Source organism: Typopeltis vanoorti, chromosome 7 (genome assembly GCF_054136105.1).
Source record: "Typopeltis vanoorti isolate ZY-2024b chromosome 7, IOZ_Tvanoo_1.0, whole genome shotgun sequence".
Classification (NCBI taxonomy): Eukaryota; Metazoa; Arthropoda; class Arachnida; order Uropygi; family Thelyphonidae; genus Typopeltis; species Typopeltis vanoorti.
Window position 1 is genome coordinate 137,755,912 of NC_143555.1, and position 22,139 is coordinate 137,778,050.

The 22,139-nt window shown below is 35.5% G+C and overlaps 1 protein-coding gene across 1 annotated transcript in view; it reads left to right on the forward strand.

Moving 5' to 3' along the window:
* The window catches only part of LOC150105113 (disheveled-associated activator of morphogenesis 2-like), a 575,640-nt gene that overhangs the window by 108,973 nt on the left and 444,528 nt on the right, over positions 1–22,139 (forward strand). The window contains exon 5 of the mRNA XM_090396160.1: positions 4,814–4,905. Coding sequence (XP_090252286.1) covers positions 4,814–4,905 — 92 coding nt within the window. The remainder of the gene's footprint in view (positions 1–4,813; positions 4,906–22,139) is intronic.

The following is a 22,139-nucleotide window of genomic DNA, read 5'->3' on the forward strand; positions in this document are numbered from 1 at the left end:
CTGTTTGCTAATGTTTGCAGTCTACAAATTCTCAAACTGTCTTCATAATCAGTATGTCACAATCCTGATATCATTTGTAACACTCTCCTTTGCACTCTCTTCAATAGATCAGAATTACATCAGAAACCAGGAGACAAGACCTGCAATCAATAGTCCAAGTGAGGTCTTATCAAGGTCTTGTAAAGAGGCAAAATGACATCCTTATCTTTACATGTGAACGTTCATTTCAGCATTATCTTTTGAGTTGTATTTGCAATCTTCACTACATGGCCCCCCCCCCCCAAACTTCAACTTCCTATCTACTAACTTCAAGATTCCTAGCCTCATCAGTTTCTTCTAGCATAATCTGACCAATATAATATGACATTAGTATCTAATCACAATGAAGTGAATGACTTTAGATTTACAGACATTGAACTGACATCCATTTTCCCATGCCCACAATTCCAGTCTACTCAAATCATTCTGTAAGTGATAATTACTGCATATCAGCAGCACTCCTGATTATCCTACCTATCTTTACATCATCAGCAGATAGCTGATGATGTAAAGATATGTTGCTGGTCAAATCCTTCCCAATATCATTAATATACAGATTGAATAAGAGTGGACCAAGCACTGAACCATACATACATAATCTTGCAGACTCACTGTCCCCCGTATACCACTTTTTGATATCTGTCTATCAGCCATCCTCTTATCCATGCTAATATACTATAACCCAAACCCATATTCTCCAATTTATGCAACAGTCTACCATGCTGTATTCTGTCTAAAGTCTTAGCAAAATCTAAAAGTATCATGGTGTATTCATTCCCCTTTTCTAGTTCAATCGTAATATTGTTATAGAATGTGAGCAAGTTGCTAAACCATGACCTTCCCTTAGTAAACCCATGTTGCTCATCTCAAAGTAGCAATTCACTGTCAACCCATTTCTGAATGCGAGCCCTAACCAATTTTTCCAAAATCTTTACTACCACTCCTGAGAACTAATTGGTCGATAGTTGAATACATCGGTCTTTGCACAACCCTTGTGCAATGGAATTACCATACAGCCTTTCCATTCCTGTGGAATCTTCCCTGTTCTGAGACTCATATTAAACAGCCTGATCAAAGGAATAGCCAGTTCAGCTGAACACTCTTTTAACACATGTGCTGATATCCTGTCAGTCCCTATTGCTGAATTCTCATTCAGTTTGTGCTAAAGCTCTAATACTTGTCCTCATAAACCTGAGTTTCTTCATCCAATGAAGAAGTAGCAGTGAGCTCAATGTTGTGTACACCAGGTTGATACCTTTTAACAAAATGGGCACTCATTAGTTGAACAGCCCTTACTCCATCACATTTAGAAGAGTTATTCTTTCATATTTCTTCTTCCTTTTATTTGCAGCATATCGATAGAATTCTTGTGGGTTGTCTTTAGCATGTAGAGCCAATTTCTTTTCATACTCAGACTTTGCTTTCCATAGAACAGTCGTGGCTATTCTAGACTGCTGCTTATAATTTTCATAACATTGCCAGCCTGGTTGGCCAAGTGGTTAGCTTATCCGCTCTCCAGCCAAAAGGCTGCGGGTTCGAATCCCACCATCGTCATGGATGTTTGTGATTGTCTGTAAAAATAGTATTGGTGCTGGTGGAGAGTAGATGGCGTTGGTGTAGATGATGGGTGGATGAGGTTGAGTGGTGGATAAGGAGAGTTGTAGAGTAGGTGCCCTCCCTCAATGAGTCTTTGGACTCCCTGGCGGTGTCAAATAATAATAATAATAGACATCATCCTTATGTACATGGTATCACTTCCACATCATCCTTTTCGTATGAATCTCTGCTTTAATAAGATTACACATCCATTTGACTTCTACCCTATTTATTTTTTGAACTTTTGGGACACATTCTGATAATTGTTTAAGAATTTATGAAATTGTTAAAGTGCTTCCCATGCACTGTCGACATTCTTCCCATCCAGCAACCGATCCCATTCCACTGAACCCAGTATACTCCTCAGTTGGGTCATAATTTCCTGCTTTGTAGTTCAGCATGTAACCTTTTCTGTATAGAACATTCATAAACTTAGTCATTTTCCAAGTGAGTACTGCATGATCACTGTCACCAACCAGAGGAAGAATAGTTACGTCTTTAACTGAAACGTCCTCTGACACTGTAATCAAATCTAACACTATTTGACCTCAAGTTCCTTCTATCACATGCTGCTTGAAGAAGTTGTTCCGAAACGGTTCGATAAATGCATTTTCATTCTTTTCATGAGATTCTACTGCTAACCAATCAATATTTGGATAATTTAGGTCTCCCATTATGATTACTCTCTTCACTCTCGTCTTTTCTATTCGATGATACATTTCTTCATCACTAGCTACCGATCCACTAGGTCTGTAACAACACCCCACTACTTAATTGGTCTTGTTAGATTCCACCTCACACCAGATGGCGTCAATCTCATTGTTACATGAAATACCGTTAGAATTAGTAGTACTACAATCAGAGGTCTCAACTCTAACAGGATTCAAGTCATCCGATATCATTACAGCACACCTCCTCCTCTCCTATCCTGTCTATCCTTCCTAAAAATACTGTACCCTTGACACTCGATACCAGTTAGTATGTTTGATTCTGATAACCAGGTCTCACTAATGCCTACAATCTGAGGTTCCAACATATTGACTAAGGCAACAAACTCTATTTCTTTTTTCTGATACTGCTTGCATTCTTGTACAGACATAATAATCTACTTGTTTGTTCTTTTGTAAGTCTTGTCTGCAGTCTGTCTGACACAGTTGGATAACTTGCAGATCTCTATTCTTCTCTAGTGCCTTATACGTATAGGCATCTTTGCAAACGTTTGATGGGTCCAGACCGGTCTAACACAAAGTCGAAATCATTCTCTCCTCATCAACGTTTCCATGACAAAGTCCATTCCCATCATTAACACAGTTATATAACATTGTTGCTCTTACACTCACATTCTCACCATTCCTCCCTTTATAATTTAGTTTCCCTGACTCTCTGTGCTCAGTCTCATACCAGTTATTAGTTTTTCTAGACTCCTGATACCAAACGTATTCAGGTGTAGGCCGTCCCTCTTGTACAAATTCAATCTTCTCTCAAATCAATCTTCCCATTAGAAATCCTATAAGAAAACTATTATTTGAAAATATTCACAAAATTAGAATAATTTTTAACGTGGTTCAAAATATTAGAATAACGTGATAATAAATGCACAAAAATTACAATACAAGGGAAACAACATTATAATTCATACTTTGTTGCATCCCCCTTAACTTTTATAACCGTTTGTAAATATTTGGCATATTATTTACTAGTGGTTCACAGTCTTTTTTATCAAAACATGCTGGTATGGTCTGCAGACTAGAAAGAGGTTCATTTTTGTCTCTTGAGGCAATTTCTTGAAGACGTTTCTTCATAATTCCCCACAAATTCTCAATGGGTTTAAATCTCATTGGCCAGCAATGAGTTTGCTGGCCAATGAATTACATTAATTTGCCTTTGTTTAAGCCATCTAGGAAGCCATCTGAAAAAGGAAATCACCATCACATAAATCTTCTAATGCTGGTAACATAAAGTGCTCAAGAATTTCTTGATGCTCTTTGGAATTGACTCTTTTGTACACAATACACAACCTAATGGACTCTCTGCAATCATACATGCCCATACCATGACAGAGTTTGCAAATTTCACCGAATGTTTCATGCATTCTTAATCAAATGGCCTGAATGGCCCAGCCTGATTGTCTGAGCGTTTAGTATATCCAGTTCGAATCCCACCGTAGGCATGGATGTTTGTGATTGTCTGTGGAAATGCTAGTAGTGGTGGCGTGCAGTAGATAGCGTTGGTGTAGTTGGTGGATTGAGTGGTGGAGACAGAAAGAGATGTAGAGCAGGTGCCCTCCCTCAATGAGTCTTTGGACTCCCTGGAGGTGTCACATAATAATAATAATAATAATAATAAAATAATAAATGCTTCTTGCTTAAGATTCCAAATGCATATCTCTTGATGAACACACAAAACATACTTTCATCACTAAAATGTACCTTTTTCCAGTCCTCTTGACCCCACAACAGTCTTTGCTTACACCATCACGCTCTAGCTGCCTTTTGCTTGGAAGTGATAGCGGCTTCGTCTTAGGCACACGTGATTTAAAACCCAGTTTGTGAAGTCATCTAATGTTTTGAATCACATTAAAAATTATTCTAATTTTGTGAATGTTTTCAAATAACAATTTTCTTTTAATTTATATTACATTTTAATGTTTACATGGCTGTATAATCTACAAAGTGTGTAGATTTAGATTATTCTAATTCATATTTGGTAATAATTATTTTCTATTTAATAAATTAGAATTGCAAATCATTCAACACGTTTTCTTTTATTATTCTAATTTTATGATTCGGAGGTGTATAATACTTTAAGTGTGGGGATTGGCCAAGGAGATTTAAATTGTGCTTTTCAGATGGAAAGAATATTCTAAGACATACATTCACAAAAGAGTTTTATGGAATTAATGCAGAGGAGAGAGCATTATTCTGGAGCCTGAACAGAATTATAATGAAGAGGAAATAAGTAATAGGTCTTTCTCATGGTCAGCAATTATCATTATTAGCTATTAATGTGTCTTATTAATTAATGAAAATATGATGCATTTTTATAATCAGTATAATATCGCAAATAAAACTGGTGAAAGATTAGTTAAAGCAAATTTGAACTTCTTAATGAAATTCAAAAAATATTTGATTAAATTTCTATGATATCTGTAATGTGACTAAATTTGATTTCATTACAGCATGTATATTTTCCTAATGATGAGGAAGAACTTATGGTTAGGGTGAAATTGCTGGATAATCTAAAAACAGCTCTGCGAACTCAGCCAAATAGGTAGGATATATGGGGTTTCATTCATTCCTCTTTTAAAATTATAGGAATTTGCGATATTTAAGATATCTTAATATTTCATATTACACTAGTCTTTTCTAAATGTGCAAACTTAGCAGCATGAAATTTTCTTTCTATATATTTTAATCATCATCACCATGAATTCCAGATATGTATTCTCATAGGATGTACAGGTTACTATGATAGCACTACATAAATAAGTTCCCATTATTACTAGCTTTCTGAGTCTCCATACCTCAGTTAGTATAAATGATATGGTTGGAAAAATGTCAGTTCAAATACTAATCCTATGTGTGCAATCAATTCTATAAGACCAGCTAACTCACTGAAAGTAAGTTAGCTGATTTCATAGAATGGAAATAATTTAACTACCAAAAATTCAATTCCTTTATCCTGCAAAAAAGGCAAAACCAACCAGAAGAATGAAAGCAATGAAGAGATATAATACCTCTCTCATAGCCTACATTGTTTCAGCTATAATGCAAACAAACCCAGTTAGCTAACTTTCAGTCAACAATTTTCTTTTAAATTATTCTGTAATTTGTCAGGTCTCTAGTATTATTGGATATTAAATAATCAATCTTCTAAGACATTACTAATTTCTTCAATCCACCTCAATCATGATCTTTCTCTGAGTCCTTTCTTCACTATTGTCATCAGACACTTTTAACCTTTCTCACTCATTCTCTTTAGTGACTGTTATTATTATTATTATTATTATTATTAACATCTGACTGCCACGGATTAAAACGATTCATTGCAGGAGGTCCATACTTTCTCTTGCAAAAAGATAACCAAACCATGCCTTAAACATTTTCACAGTTTCTGCAATCACGACACTTTCAGCAGTGCATTCCACTAGCCAATCATTCTCCATGGGATGTTCTTACAATTTTAGCAATATGACCTGAACTTCAAGTCTCTGTTCACCATCACTCAGAGATCTCTCCTCTCCTCTGCCTCCTTCAAAATTTCTCAATTAATTGTATATTCTTCATCCCAACTTTGCCTACCAAATTTCAAGACCTTGCACTTTGTAACATTAAACTGGCTCCACTCATTTGCCAACTCATATAGTCTATTCAGATCCCCTTCCAAGGCCACAACATCTGCTCTACTTCCCAATTTTGCATCATCGGCAAACAGCTGCGCATCTCCAGTTAAGCTGGTCCTAATGCATTAGTGTACAAATTAAACAATAATGGTCTCAAAACAGAGCTTGTTTCACTCCACTAGTGAACTTCCTTTTTTGGGACACCACTCCTCTATACACAATCTGCTGATACATGTCTGACAGCCAATCAGCTATCCAACTCAATAATCTGTTATCTGAGCCTCCATAGCCCAGTCAGTATAGATGAACCCTTTGGTCGGAAAGACCTGAGTTCAATTCTTGTCCGTGATGTGAGGAACCTTCATCTTGTCTCTTTTGACCAAAGGTGAGTTATTCAGTCTCATATGGAAGTAGAGGGTTTTTTCACCCAGAAACTCGGATTTTTCATCCCTCAGAACAGGTAAACCAGTCCCCGTGAACACACACACATGGATCTGCAGTCATAAAATACATATTAATCCCTCATTAGGAGGACTCAACCTGCCTTAAGGGATGGAGGAGGAAAGGGGGAACTCCATATGAAATAAATAAATCTGTTATCTAATCCCAATTTAGCTACTAGCTTGTCATGTGATAGCCCATCATATTTTAGCGATCTGCTTACATATTATAACAAGGTGACAAATTCACTTAATAAAAGAAATGCATATACAATGGTGTACTTGGATTTTTATTTCCTTTATTGAGTGAATTTTTCACTTTGTAATATGTAAGCAGATTGCTAAAATATAACCTCTTCCTAACAAACCCATGCACTATCTTAAAGAATACTGCTATTATCAACCCATTTCTGAATCGTAATCCTCATCAGCTTCTCTAACACCTTAACAACAGCCGCAGATACACAAAGTGTTATTAATTCCATAAGATATTCCTTCAAGACGTGGTGATATGTTGTCAAGACCTACTGCTTTATTAACATCAAGTTTACTTAATTACTCATAAAATAAACTTTATGAGTAATAAAGTAAAGCAGAAAGTTTACTCATATACTTTCTGCTCATTCACCATCAGTCCCTGCTCCACTTTACCCTTACACTTCAGCTTCTCATTATTTTACCTTCATGAGGATGAATACACTTAAATTGCTCATTGAATACTTTAGCTATATCTGCTGCATTGATGACCAATCTACCAGTGCTATCATCTAGCATCATCCTCCTGTAGTGATTTTTAGATCTATTTCTCACACATTGAAAGAACTCACTAGGATTTTTCTTAGCTTGATTGGCTAATTTCTTCTCATACTGCACTTTTGCTGTCTTTACCAACTGAGTCACCTTCCTGGCCTGCTCTTTGTAATCATCATGCAACTGATTATTACTAACATTCAATGAGCAGTTTATTAGTGTATTTCATCCTTATGAAGACAACGAGGTATAGTGGAGGAGGGACTGATGGTGAATGAGCAGGAAGTATATGAGGAATTGGATAAGTACCAGATTGACATAATAGGGGTAACAGAAACAAAAAAGGCAACAATTGGTGAGATCTTTCTGAACAATAAATACAAAATGTTATATTCATGCAATGACAATCAAGGAAAAGAAGGAGTAGCCATAGTATTCAACACTAAATATGAGGCTAATCTTCTTGAATGGCAGGCAGTCTCAAGCAGAGTGATGTGGGCAAATATAAGAATGGGGAACTGGACAATGAGACTTATTTATGCCTATGGTCCCACAGAAGGTTCTACTAAGGTAGAAGTGGAGGAATTGAGACTTTAGAGAAAGCAACTGGCACAATGAAAAAGGAAAAGTTGGTCCTTGTTGGTGATCTAAATAGTAGAGTAGGAAATGATTGTCAGACATACAAAAATATTTTGGGAAAATTTGGAGAAAAGATCAAAGCTAATAATAATGGCCAATACCTGTTGGATTTCTGCTCAGGACATGGACTGATTATTATTAACACAATGTTCCAACATAAAAATGTGCATAAATTCACATGGAGAGAAGAGGCAAGGGATAAGAAAGATCTCATTGACTATGTTATTGTTGATAGTGATGTTTTCTCCATGGTGCAGGACACCAGAGTGTACAGAGGATTTGAAATTGGAAGTGATCACCATTTAGTCATGAGTAGGATAAAAGTGAATTTCATACTGAAAAGAAGAACATGTAAGAAAGTTTTAAAGCAAATAAAAGTTGAGCAGCTCTTAGATGTGAACTGTAGACTAAAATACACAAACATGATTGAATAAAAAATGAAAGAGTTTGAGAACAGGAACCAAACCTTGGAGATTCAGTGGCAAGCCTTGAAGAAAACACTGATTGATTCAGCCAGAGAGGCATGTGATGATATTGCCTGTAAGAATAGAAAAATTGGAACTCCATGGTGGACACAGGAAGTTAAAGAGACAGTGAAAGAAAAGAAGAAAGCATGTCAAAAGTTCCTGGCAAATAAGTCAGCTTGTGCTCTTAGAGAATACGGAGACAAATGTAAGAAAGCCAAACACTGTGTAAAACTAGCTAAACAAAAGTCATGGGAGGACTTTGATAAGAACATAGAAAATAAATATCAAGAAGGTAGCAAAATATTCTGGAGGTTGTTGAAGAAGCTCAGAAATGGAGGAAAGAGTGCTGGAATTAGAGATGAAAACTGGAGAAAACGATATCCTTGAAGTATGGAGTAATTACTTCAAAAAATTGCTAAATGAAACAAGCAGTGACAGCACAGTGGTAAAAAACACAGCAGTAGTAGATGATATTTGACCAGAAATGCTCAAGTATGGAGGTATAAAAGTCTTACAGTGGCTGCACTGCATAGTTCAGAAGGTCTGCACAGAGGGACGAATTCTAGATGATTGAAGTAGAGCTCTTTTAGTACCCATATATAAAAAGGGAAATAAAACTGAATGTGAGAATTATAGAGGTATTTCTCTACTGAGTGTTCTGGTAAGATATATATGCAAGTATATTTGAGAAACGGTTGAGAAGGATTGTGGAATATAAATAAGGCTTGGTGAAGAACAAGCTGGATTCAGGCCAAATAGAGGCTGTCAGGATCAGATTTTCACTTTATGACAGATAGAGAAATCATGGGAATATAACAGAGATCTGTATTTAAGTTTTGTAGATCTGGAAAAGCATATGACAAGGTGCCAAGAGAGAAGCTATTCGAAATGCTACCGTTATATGGTGTCAATGGGTCATTATATCAAGCAATACTTAGTCTTGATTTGAGTTGTAAGTCAGCAGTTAAAATTGAAGGAAGTACAGGAAGGTGGTTTAATGTTAAATCTAATGTCAGACAAGGATGTACATTATCCCCTCTGTTATTCATTATTTATATGGATAACATTATGAAGGAAAGTGGTATTAAACATGATATCAAAATTGGAGATGTTAATCTCAGCTTTTGCTTTATGCAGATGATATTATACTTCTAAATAAATCTGTTACAAGTCTGCAAGATTCCCTGACTAAAGTGAATAACTGTTGTAATAGATTCCAATGCTCCGATTCCAACCTAATGCCAATCTCTCTCTTATAAATCTCTAATGCTCCTCCTTTTCCAGCGTTCCTCACTTTTTATATCCGTTCTTCCCGCCTAAATTGTTCACGTGATTTCTTTCTAAAACTCTTTTCAATAAACCTTCTCACATAGCTTACTCTTCCTTTGAAAAATTTTGGATCCTACTTCTAAATCTTTACCCTGGATCCGACATGTTAATCACTATGATGTTCTTAAACAATTGATAAGTTGTAAGTTGATTTCTAATTCAAATATAAAGAAAATTTATATTTAAAGACTGTGCCACTTTATATCTGAATTAGTTCAAGAATTGAAGATAAACCAACTCCCAACTACCCTTCCTTTATATGATGTTATTATATATATTGGCCGAGAATATTTAACTTACTTTAATTTACCTGCTTTGGTTCGAATATTTTATGAATGATGCAGTAAAAGAGATTCAGGCAAAATACAACATTAGATAAACAAAAACAAACATTTAATTTTATAATCACAAATTATACACTTAAGATCAAAATACTAAATAAGTTATTATAAACACTTCAGCCTTTCTGATAATACTGTCATACAAATTCAGGCATGGTAAATCTGTTATCTCTAATACAGTCTTCTCACAGTTCTTTAAGTTCCAAATACGATAAAAATTGCAGTAACACTTCCTCACAAACAAACACTTTTAAATTTACGCTTCAGCTAATTTTCACCAATAGTTACTGTTAGTATAAGGAAATTCTAGGATGAAACTCACACACTTCTCTGTATAGGAATATTAATGGTTGGAATAATCTTACTGATAATCTTCTATCTTCATTAACTTACACACAAACACTTTTTATAACTGTAAACACTTAAACAGTATACGGCACTCATTAAATAAATCTTCTAAGCAATAACTGAATCAATCATCGGTCACTATACACATAAAAAAACGTTCTTGCATGAAATACTACTGATCACTCATGAAATAAGGCAACACACAATAATTCTTAACTTGAGGTTTTATATGCACAGTTCTTCACTCTTCTGGCATTTAATTAATTCTTTAGACACTACAATTTCAAACACAGCTATCGGTAAACTTCAATTTTACAGATTCTACTACTCTAGTAACTCCGTGCTTTATTTCAAGATTCTGTGTGTCCTCGAAAGGTCGGCCCTGAAATTGAATCTCAACTCAAATATCGCTAGTCTATTTAGTAGTCACTCAGCTGTTTTCCATAGCTATAATTGTTATTCTACAACTTATTAGCTAACCGCCTCTCGACTAGTAGACTTTATTTAGCTGCTTGAGTAACTTGCCGACTTTCTATTATCGCACTGTGATTGCCGAATGCTCTGATTCCAACCTAAATGCCAATCTCTCTCTAATAAATCTCTAATGCTCCCCCTTTTCCAGCGGTCCTCGCTTTTTATATCCGTTCTTCCCACCTAAATTGTTCACGTGATTTCTGTCTAAAACTCCTTTCAATAAACCTTCTCCTCATGTGGCCTTCCAAAACGTGCAAGCTATCTAACATACGTTTCCATGACAACAAAACAAAACATAATGAAATTGAGCTATTACATAACGTTAAACTTTACAAACAGGAATAAATAGAGAATATTTACATTTCAAATAATGCGCAGTTAAATTATCAAATACAAGTTCTTATAATATTAACATAGTAATAATTAAAATAGATTAATGATATTTAACACAGTCTTTTCATTATTAATACATATATCTTTGAATAATTAATTAAATATTAGATAAAATTAAAGTAGTTATATGAATATTAAATTGTAAAATAAGTTGTTTACATTAAATAATATTTACAAGTCTAGTCTTTGTGATGGAAGATCATGTTGGATTCTGAAGCAAATAATAATTACTCTAATCTCTACATAATCAGAATCCAACAGTATGTAGTCAGCATTAAAAAGACAAAAATGATGAAAATAGGCAGAAACATTGAAAATATCAACTGCATTGTGAATGGAGAACCTATAGAACAACTAAAACATTTCAGCTACTCAGGCACGATTTTTAGTGAAGATGGTAAATTAAATATGGAAATAGATAACAGAATCAACAAAGCTAGTATTGTAGGAATTCAACTGAATAAATTTATATGGAATAAGAGAGAAATTAGCCAAAACACTAAATTAGCTGTATACAAGACAGTATTCAAATTAGTTTTAACTTATGGATCTGAGAGGTGGGTCAGAAGTAAAACACTTGACCAAAGGTGTTGATGGTTATTCATGACTTATTTTTCACGGTATTAACAACACCACAAACACTTTTTTTCCAACAAAGATGTTTTATTAATGCTTATATTTCGCTGATTTTCAACTCAGTGAACATCTGCCTGGAAGAACATGAAAGATACATTCGCTACTATTACTATGGCAAGTCGGGACTGGCAGACCACGCTTTGGACACTCCTTCACACAGGATTAGATGGAGAAAAACGAATGTGCTATTTAGGAGTCGTTATAGATCTGAAAGATTATTTTTTGAGTCAGCAATGGCTTTGAAGAATTCTCCCAACCTTAACAAATATGGTTGCATTAATTTGCCAAAAATTTGGGAGGCGGTTATCTTAAGAAAAACTCCTGGATAACTGCTGTTTTTTTTTTTTTTTTTCGTTAGAGGGCGCCAAAAATAGGACTTTAGATCTTTTGTCTTTTACAATTATATTGTTTAACTCACTCACTGTCGCGTTTACTTGTGTGTTGTGCTCTGATGATGCTGAGTTGAAAATCAGCAAAATATAAGCGTTAAAAAAACATCTTTGTTGAAAAAAAGTGTTTGTGGTGTTAATACCGTGAAAAATAAGTCATGAACTTGACCAAAGATTAAAGACTGCAGATATGAGAATCCTCAGAAAGATTAGAGGGGTGAACAGATGGCATCAGTCACAATATCATATTAAAAACGAAGATATTAGAAAAGAACTTGACATTGTCAGCTTCCAGGAATGCTTTAGCAGAGCTAATCTCATATAATCTAATAGATAACAGAATCAACAAAGCTAGTATGGTAGGAAGTCAACTGAATAAATTTATATGGAATAAGAGAGAAATTAGCCAAAACACTAAATTAGCTGTATACAAGACAGTATTCAAATCAATTTTAACTTATGGATCTGAGAGGTGGGTCAGTAGTAAAACACTTAACCAACGATTAGAGACTGCAGATATGAGAATCCTCAGAAAGATTAGAGGGGTGAACAGATGGCATCAGTCACAATATCATATTAAAAACGAAGATATTTGAAAAGAACTTGACATTTTCAGCTTCCAGGAATGCTTTAGCAGAGCTAATCTCAGGTGGTATGGTCACTTAAACAGAATGGAAGAGGAAAGATTAGCAAAAGAAGTGTTCTCTGCCAGATTGGCAGGAAAAAGACTCAAAGAATGATGAAGATATAGGTGGATTGATATAGTAAAAAGTGCCTTAGAAGATAGAAATGTAAGAGCTGATAATGTTGGAGTCTTGACAAGTAACAGACTGATTTGGAGGAAAATTGTAGATAGGAAGTTGTAATGATGTAATTTTTCATGTAGTACTATCATATCCTGTACACCCCTTGAGGGTATATATTAGGAATTTGATGGTGATGATGATGAATTTGATACCCTGCAGGAAAGGAAGAGGTCTTGTTTTATTTGCTACACCACGATACCTGGACTTTAAAAATGCTTTTGACGTGATAATGCATAGAACTCTTATGTAAATTGAAGCAAATATGGATGGATGCGCAGACATTATTTGTAGTAGTGAATATACTGAATATATGTAGTGAAGTAGAATGTATGAGAAGGCATATGACTATTTCTATGGCATAAGACTGTGTACCTGTGCCACTGTTGTTTAATTTGTGCATTAATAATATTGGAATGTTGCTGATGCTATCATGGTGAAGACAGTCATTAATAAAGTAATGTAGAGATCCTGCAGAATGATTTAAATAGATTGGCAGTGTGGACAAGAGATAACAGCCATCAGTTCAATATTCAAAGTGTAAAGTGTTAGTGTCTTCTGGGATCTCTGTCACTGATGAGAACACAATGAAGATCAGACTGGTAGTGATCCTATAATGCATAAGTGCTATACATGTTCAAAAGGAAGCATGTTTTTCATTATAGGATAAAAGGCTGATGTGGTGTCAACAACGTCTATATACAAGTAGACTGGACTGTAGAAAATTGATGAACCGATGGAATTGGGAATGATAGTGGACAAGGAGGTGAAGTTCAAAGGACATATTGTAAAAGTGTTTAGAATAACTCAAAGGATTATATGGATGTTGGACATTATTGATAGTAAAGATACTGAGGTTATTATTGCTCTTTATAAGGTTTGATAAAGCTGCATCTTAACAACTGTCACAGGTCTAATCATGGGAATGAGAGGATAGTGTGTTGGATCCTACTTGTTCTTAATCTATACTTTGGATCCGACATGATTACAATTACGATGTTCTTAACTAATTGATAAGTTGTGAGTTGATTTCTAATTCAAATATAGAGAAAATTTATATTTAAAGACTGCGCCACTCTATATCTGAATTAGTTCAAGAATTGAAGAAAAATCAACCTTCAACTATTTCTCCTTAATATATATACTGGCCAAGTATATTTGACTTACTTAATTTACCCGCTTTGGTTTGAATATTTTATGAATGGTGCAGTAAAAGAGATTCAGGCAAAATACAACTTTAGATAAACAAAAACAAACATTTAATTTTAAAATCAGAAATTATACACTTAAGATCAAAATACTAAATAAGTTATTATAAACACTTCAGCCTTTCTGATAATAAAGTCATGCAAACTCAGACAATGGTAATTCTGTTATCTGTAATACAGTCTTCTCACAGTTCCTTTTAGCTATTTAATAAAGTTCCTTAATGATCATTCAAATCAATATCTCATAGTTCTTTAAGTTTTAAATACAATAAAAATTTCAGTAACACCTCTTTTTTCTTCTTTAACTTACACACAAACACTTTTTATAACTGTAAACACTTAAACAGCATACGGCACTCATTAAATAAATCTTCTAAGCAATAACTGAATTAATCGTCGGTCACTATACACATAAACAAACGTTCTTGCGTGAAATACTACTGATCACTTATGAATTAAGGCAACACACAATAATTCTTAACTTGAGGTTTTATATGCACAGTTCTTCACTCTTCTGGCATTTAATTAATTCTTTACACACTACAATTCTAAACACAGCTATCGGTAAACTTCAACTTTACAGCTCTACTATTCTCTAGTAACTCCGCGCTTTGCTTCAAGGTTCCGTATGTCCTTGAAAGGTCGGCTCTGAAATTGAATCTCAATTCAAATATCGTTAGTCTATATAGTAGTCACTGAGCTGTCTTCCGTAGCTATAATTCTTATTCTACAATTTATTAGCTAACCGCCTCTCGACTAGTAGACCTTATTAGCTGCTTGAGTGATTTGCCGACTCGCTATTATCGCACTGTGATTCCCTAATGTTCCGATTCCAACCTAAATGCCAATCTCTCTCCTTTCTCTTTCTTAATAATCTATCTCTTAATTTCTCAATAATTTCAACGTTCATCGCTTATATATCTCCATTCTTCCGGCCTAAATTGTTCACGTGATTTCTTTCTAAAACTCTTTTCAATAAACCTCACGTGGTGTTCCAAAATGTGCTTACTCACTTACATACGTTTCCATGACAACAAAACAAAATATAATAAAATTGAGCTATTACATAACGTTAAACTTTACAAACAGGAATAAATAGAGAATATTTACATTTCAAATAATGTGCAGTTAAATTATCAAATACAAGTTCTTATAATATTAACATAGTAATAATTAAAATAGCTTAATAATATTTAATACAGTCTTTTCATTATTAATACATATATCTTGATTAAATAATTAAATATTAGACAAAATTAAGGTAGTTATATGAATATTAAATTGTAAAATAAGTTGTTTACATTAAATGATATTTAATGTAAACAACTTATTTTTGTTTACAAGTCTATCCTTTGTGATGGAAGATCATGTTGGATTCTAAAGCAAATAATAATTACTCTAATCTCTACATAATCAGAATCCAACACACCTATATCTTGGTCTCCTGATTCTCCACTATTTGTCGTAAAGTGAAGATCTGATCCTGACAGCCTCTATTTGACATGAACCCAGCTTGTTCTTCATCAAGCTTTTCTTCGACAATTCTTCTCAACCATTTCTCAAGTATACTTGTATATATTTTACCAGGAACACTCAGTAGGGATATACCTCTGTAATTCTCACATTCAGTTTTATTTCCCTTTTTATATATGGGTACTATTAGAGCTCTACTCCAGTCATCGGGAATTCGTCCCTCTGTCCAGGCTTTCTGCACTATGCAGTGCAGCCAGTGTAAGATTTTTATACCACCATACTTCAGCATTTCTGGTGTCCTCCTGCTGCCTTTCCACACTTCAAGCCTTTGATGGCTTTTTCTACTTCAAGTATGGATATGTATTCCTGACTGCATGCCTGGTCAATGTTTTTTATCACTGTGCTGTGATCACAGTGATAAAAAACATAAATTTGCTAAACTTGTTTCGTTTAGCAAATTTTCAAAGTAATTACTCCATACTTCAAGGATATCTTTTTCTCCCATTTTCATGTCACCTTTATCATCTCTAACTCCTTTTACAGCACTCTTTCCTCCATTCCTAAGCTTCTTCAACAACCTCCAGAATATTTTGCCACCTTCTTGATATTTATTTTCTATGTTCTTGCCAAAGTCCTCCCATGACTCTTGTTATCTAGTTTTACACACTGTTTAGCTTTCTTACATTTGTCTCTGTATTCTATAAGAGCACAAGCGGACTTATTTGCCAGGAACTTTTGATATGCTTTCTTCTTTTCCTTCACTGCCTCTTTAACTTCCTGTGTCCACCATGGAGTTCTAATTTTTCTATCCTTGCAGACAACTTCACCACATACCTCTCTAGCTGAATCAATCAGGGTTTTCTTCAAGGCTTGCCACTGAATTTCCAAGGTTTGGTTCCTGTTCTCAAACTCTTTCATTTTTTCTATAATAATTTTTGTGTATTTAATCTACAGTTCACATCTAAGAGCTGCTCAACTTTTATTCACTTTAAAACTTTCTTACATGTCATTCTTTTCAATATGAAATTCAATTTTATCCTGCTCAAGACTAAATAGTGATCACGTCCAATTTCAAATCCTCTGTACACTCTGGTGTCCTGCACCAAGGAGAAAACATCACTATCAACAATAACATAGTCAATGAGACTTTTCTTATTCCTTGCCTCTTCTCTCCATGTGAATTTGTGCACATTTTTATGTTGTAACATGGTGTTAGTAATAACCAGTCCATGTCCTGAGCAGAAATCCAACAGGTATTTGCCATTATTATTAGCTTTGCTCTTTTCTCCAAATTTTCCCAAAATATTTTTGTATGTCTGACAATCATTTCTTACTCTGCTGTTTAGATCCCCAACAACGACCAACTTTTCGTTTTTCATTGTGTCAGTTGCTTTCTCTAGAGCTTCAAAAAATTCCTCCACTTCAACCTTAGTTGTTTCAACCTTCTGTGGGACCATAGGCACAAATAAGTCTCATTGTCCAGTTGTCCTTTCTGATATTTACCCAAATCACTCTACTTGACACTGCCTGCCATTCAAGAAGATGAGCCTCGTATTTTGTGTTGAATACTATGGTTACTCCTTCTTTTCCTTGATTGTCATTTCCTGAATATAACATTTTGTATTTATTGCTCAGAAAGATCTCACCAGTTTTTGTCTTTTTTGTTTCAGTCACCCCTATTATGTCGATCTGGTACTTATCTAATTCCTCTGCTAGCTCCATTTGCCATTCAGGCTTCTTATGTTGATAGTACTGATCTTTAACTCTGGTGATGTTGAGTTGGGGTGTGTTTTCAGATTTGTTCCAGTAGCTGATGGTTAGCTGTTTGCCCTGGTTCTCTGGCGAAAACAAGTAGCCTTGTTTAACCGGGCGACGTCCCAGCCGGCATGAAATTTTGTCATGTTGTACTATCATTTTGTATTTTGGTTTAACCAATAGGAATACAATTGGTCGGCTAAATCCCAAATTGCCAGCCAATCCTCGTTCGCTCAGTATCCAGGTAGAAACCCAACAGGGTACACCACGAGAAGGTCAGGATTGGACATTAGGTCAGAAGCCTTCGTCGGTTCGCCGCATTCCTTTAAAGGCTATGTGGAGGTCTCCTCTCAGTTATACAGCTTTGACCCTTAAGCACCCCTATATCATTAACATACAAATTAAATAGCAATAGCATACATGCAGAGCCCGGGGACATACTTACCAGCTTTCTCCTGGATTGTAGTCAGCAATAAACATCTCTTTGGGGTCTGTTCATCAGCTATCTCTTATCTATATCACCAACTTCATATCCTTCCCCATTAATCCAATTTATGTGGGTTAAGGCAGGGTTTCCCAAACTTCTTGTAAAGTGGAGCCGTAAAGCAAGCAAAATTTTTTGCAGAGCACTCACAACTCAATCTTTAAAATAAATATGAAAAAAAGGAAGAAATCAATAAACACTCACCATTTTACAGTTTAGTGCTTTGTATATTTAAAAAATTTAAGTTCATTTTAATGACTGCAGTGCAGTTGTTGTTTTGAACTGCAGATTTTTTCAAAGTCTGGTATGATGGATGTAGCATGTAGCATCATATCATTTTCTGCATTTAGCCTGTTTCTATATTTAGTTTTAGTACCTGCGTATAGTGAGAACGTCTTTTCATATGGATATGTTGTTGGAAAACATATCAAAAACTTCAAAGCTTGAACAGCAGTTTCTGAGTATTTCTCATATAAGTCAATCTAAAATGTTAAAAGTTTGCTTTCTTTAAATTTGGCTTTCAATTCATATTTAGTCGAAATTTCTATTAGCTGCTGCTTCTCCTTCCAAGACAAGGCTTCTATATTTCTGGAATCAACAAATGAATCTTGAATCCAAAGAAAATTCTCTATATTAGAAACAAAATATTGGCCAACTACTTTGCTCAATTTATATAGATGTAGAGGCTTTTATATCTGCATGCAGAGAAAGCTGGTTGGCGAGAAGAAATTCACAGAGATGTTCAAAGTACTCATATTTTCCCTCAATAATGCATTCATTCCAAAGCTTTAGTTTTCATTGGACCGCATAGATCTTACCTTAAGCTTTGAAATATGAGGATGGTCTGAAAAGTTCTTGGTATAACAATGAAAAAACGAATTTATAATTTCAAAATTATTTTTATTTTTCAAGATAATCTCCCTTAAACCTGGAGCATCACTGGAATACATTTATTCCAGTGATGCTCCAGTGCCATTATCCCATCCCTGTAGTGATTCTCAGTAAGATCTGCAAAATACCCCTCTACAGCTGCAATCACCTCTTGATTCAAGGATAAACGCTGACCAGCAAGGAAGAGTTTTAGTTTTGGGAAGAGATAGTCAGAGGGAGCCAAATACAGGAAGTATGGTGGATGTTCCAACAATTCATAGTGCAGATCCTTTAATTTTCCCATTGCCAAAACACCTTTGTAGGCAGATGCATTGTCATGATGAAAGATGATTTTTTTCTTCTGCAAACTGGGTCTTTACTTTGAAAAAGGTAAAACTGGTTATTGTTTTACCTTTTTCAAGATAATTAATAAAAAACATGCCTTTAGCATACCAAAACACCGATGCCATGATCTTTTCTGCTGATGGAACGAACTTTGTTTTCTTTGGCGCTAAACAACCGGCTTCTGTCCACTGTTTTGACTACTGTTTGGATTCTGGTGTGTAATGGTGTATCCAAGTCTCATCCGTGCATCAATTTATCAGTGATAAATCGATGCACAAAATCAGTTTTATTCTTGTTAAAATGCTCCAAGCACTGTTCAGAGATTTTCATGTGAGTGCGTTTTTGATCTGCTGTGAGCAAGCGTGGCACCCATCTTGTGCAAAGTTTTTTTTTTTCATGCAATTCTTCATGAAAATGTATCCTAAATGTTCTTTTGAAATGCCTATAGTCTCAGCAATTTCATGGACTTTGACTTGCCAGTCATCCAATACCATATTGTGCACTTGATCAATGATTTCTGGTGTTGTTACACTTTTTTTTGGATGTCCCTCATGTGGATCATCTTCAAGGCTGGTACGGCCAAGTTTAGACTCGGCAGCCCATTTCTTAATTGTCGTAAACAAAGGAGAAGAGTGCCCATAATTTTTTATGAACTTAAAATGAATTTCTTTTGGCGTTAAACCTTCTTTCAAAAAGAATTTTATACTCAATTTTATCCATTTCAAGGGATACAGACAACACTTTTGCTTCAAACAGCTGTATAAAACAAACTACTTAATAGAATAACTTGCAGTTTCACATATCATATCATAAGCATCCTCATGGATGCTTATGATAGATGTACCAACTTAGAAAAAAAAAATCTTGGTGATAATGTTGCCATCTATGGTTGAGGCTGAGAACTTTTCAGACCACTCTCATTTGATAAAATGATTAAATGATAAAAATAATGAGGAATTATTTGTAGGAAGTGAGATCGCTAGGTTGCGCGCAGTGATACAAAATGCACAGTGGCAATTAGAGCACCTGCTAAACTCTTTCCAGAGTGATTTGGCTAACGTAAAAAAAACAGTGTAAGAACGAGAGAGTTTCTGAAATGAGGGAAAGAGTGTTTTATGGTGACTCGTTATTAAGAGGGGTGATAGATGGCAATGTAACTAAATCGTACTTACCGGGTGCGAAATTTAAGGATGTAAGTGAGAGTATTAGAGTACAAAAACAGAGGGTGAAAGAATTAATAATTGTGGCGGGTACGAATGAATTGAAAGGTGATAAATTTTTTATGAGAGAGGACTTGAAAGTATTGTTAAAGGTAGCGAAAGAAAAGAGTGACAGAGTTAGAATGGTTAGTCTGTTGCCGCGGTATGACAGAGAGGAGTTTAGAAGGAGGGCCATAATCGCAAATGACATTATGCGTAGGTTATGCAGATGGTGTGGTGTGGAATTCGTGGATGTCTGGAATGAGTTTGAAGGGCGAAAGGACTTATACAAGATGGATGGCCTGCATTTGAATGGACTTGGTGTGCGGAGACTGGAAAGAGTGTTGCTGAATGAAGTGAAAATGGATGTGCAAAACCAGGGAAACTAGAACCACCAAGGAGGGGGGGGGAATGGATATGCAGACATCAGTGAGACAGATGAGTGTAAGAATGTATATAATGTACCCGAGCCAGCACTAAGGACAAAAAATGGGAATGGGTCATTTAGAATAACGCATTAATATAGGGGTGGGACTAAGGGATCACTGCATTTCATGTATACTAATGCCAGGAGTATTAGGAACAAGAAGGAAGAATTTTTGGCCTTGATTGGCTCTTCCTGGCCACAGGTTATTGGCATTAGTGAAACATGGCTGACGGAAGATGATATAGTTAGTGGGATAGAATGTGTAGGTTATAGTGTGTTTAGGAGGGACAGAGAGAATAAAATGGGGGGGAGGGGTATTATTGATGATAGCTGATGAATTGCAGCCAAGGAGAATTGAAGTTGTATCGCAGGATAGTGAAAGGAGCTCATTTGAGGCTATTTGGTGTGAGATTGAGACTGGCAGAATAAAATATACAGTTGGGTGCTGCTATAGACCAGGTGATGGAATAGATGGTGGAGATAGTATGCATAGGGAAATTGATGAAATGAGTGGAAGGAGGGTAATTATTATGGGGGATTTCAACTATGGTAACATTGATTGGAAGGAGGAGAGGATACATGTGAGGAAGGAAAAGGATTTTATTCAATTATTAAGGGATAACTATCTGAGACAGCATGTAATTGAAAATACTAGGGGTGTGAGAGTGCTTGACCTGGTAATAGCATCTCACAATTTGACTGTAATGAATATGACCATGTTGCCACCTATTGGTGAGAGTGATCATAAGGTCTTGACCTGGGAGGTGGCTAAAGGTGTGGAATTTTCGATTAAGACAGGGTATATGTGGAATTACCGTGCTGGCAAGTATGACAAGCTTAGGAGATTGCTTGGATCAGTGCCATGGCATGTACAACTGCAAGGACTGGACGTCGATAGAGCATGGGAAGTGGTCAAGGAGCATTTACAGGAGGTTATGGCTGATTGTATACCTAGGGTCCGAATAGTAAAACAAGTAGGGGTTAAATGGATGAATAACACCATTAAGCTTGAGCTGCAAAAAAAGAAACAACTGTGGAGGGAATTTAAAGAAAGGGGTGACCTGCAGGCACACGAATGGTATAAATTGCAGGCCGGAAAGGTAATGAGTGTGGTAAAAAAAGCAAAAGGGGATTATGAAAGGAAACTAGCTTTGCAAGCAAAAGAGAATCCCAAACAGTTCTTTCAATATGCTGCAAGCAAGAAAAAAACTGTACATGGCAAAATGATTTTAAGGAATGACGATGGTAAGGAGGTCACTGAATCAGTCAATATAGTGGAGTTACTGAGCGCGCACTTTGCAAAAGCATATCATCCAGGTGGTGACATTGAAAAAATGAAGGAACCATTAGTTTATACAGGAATAGTGATGAATGAAGTGGAGTGACTAGTCT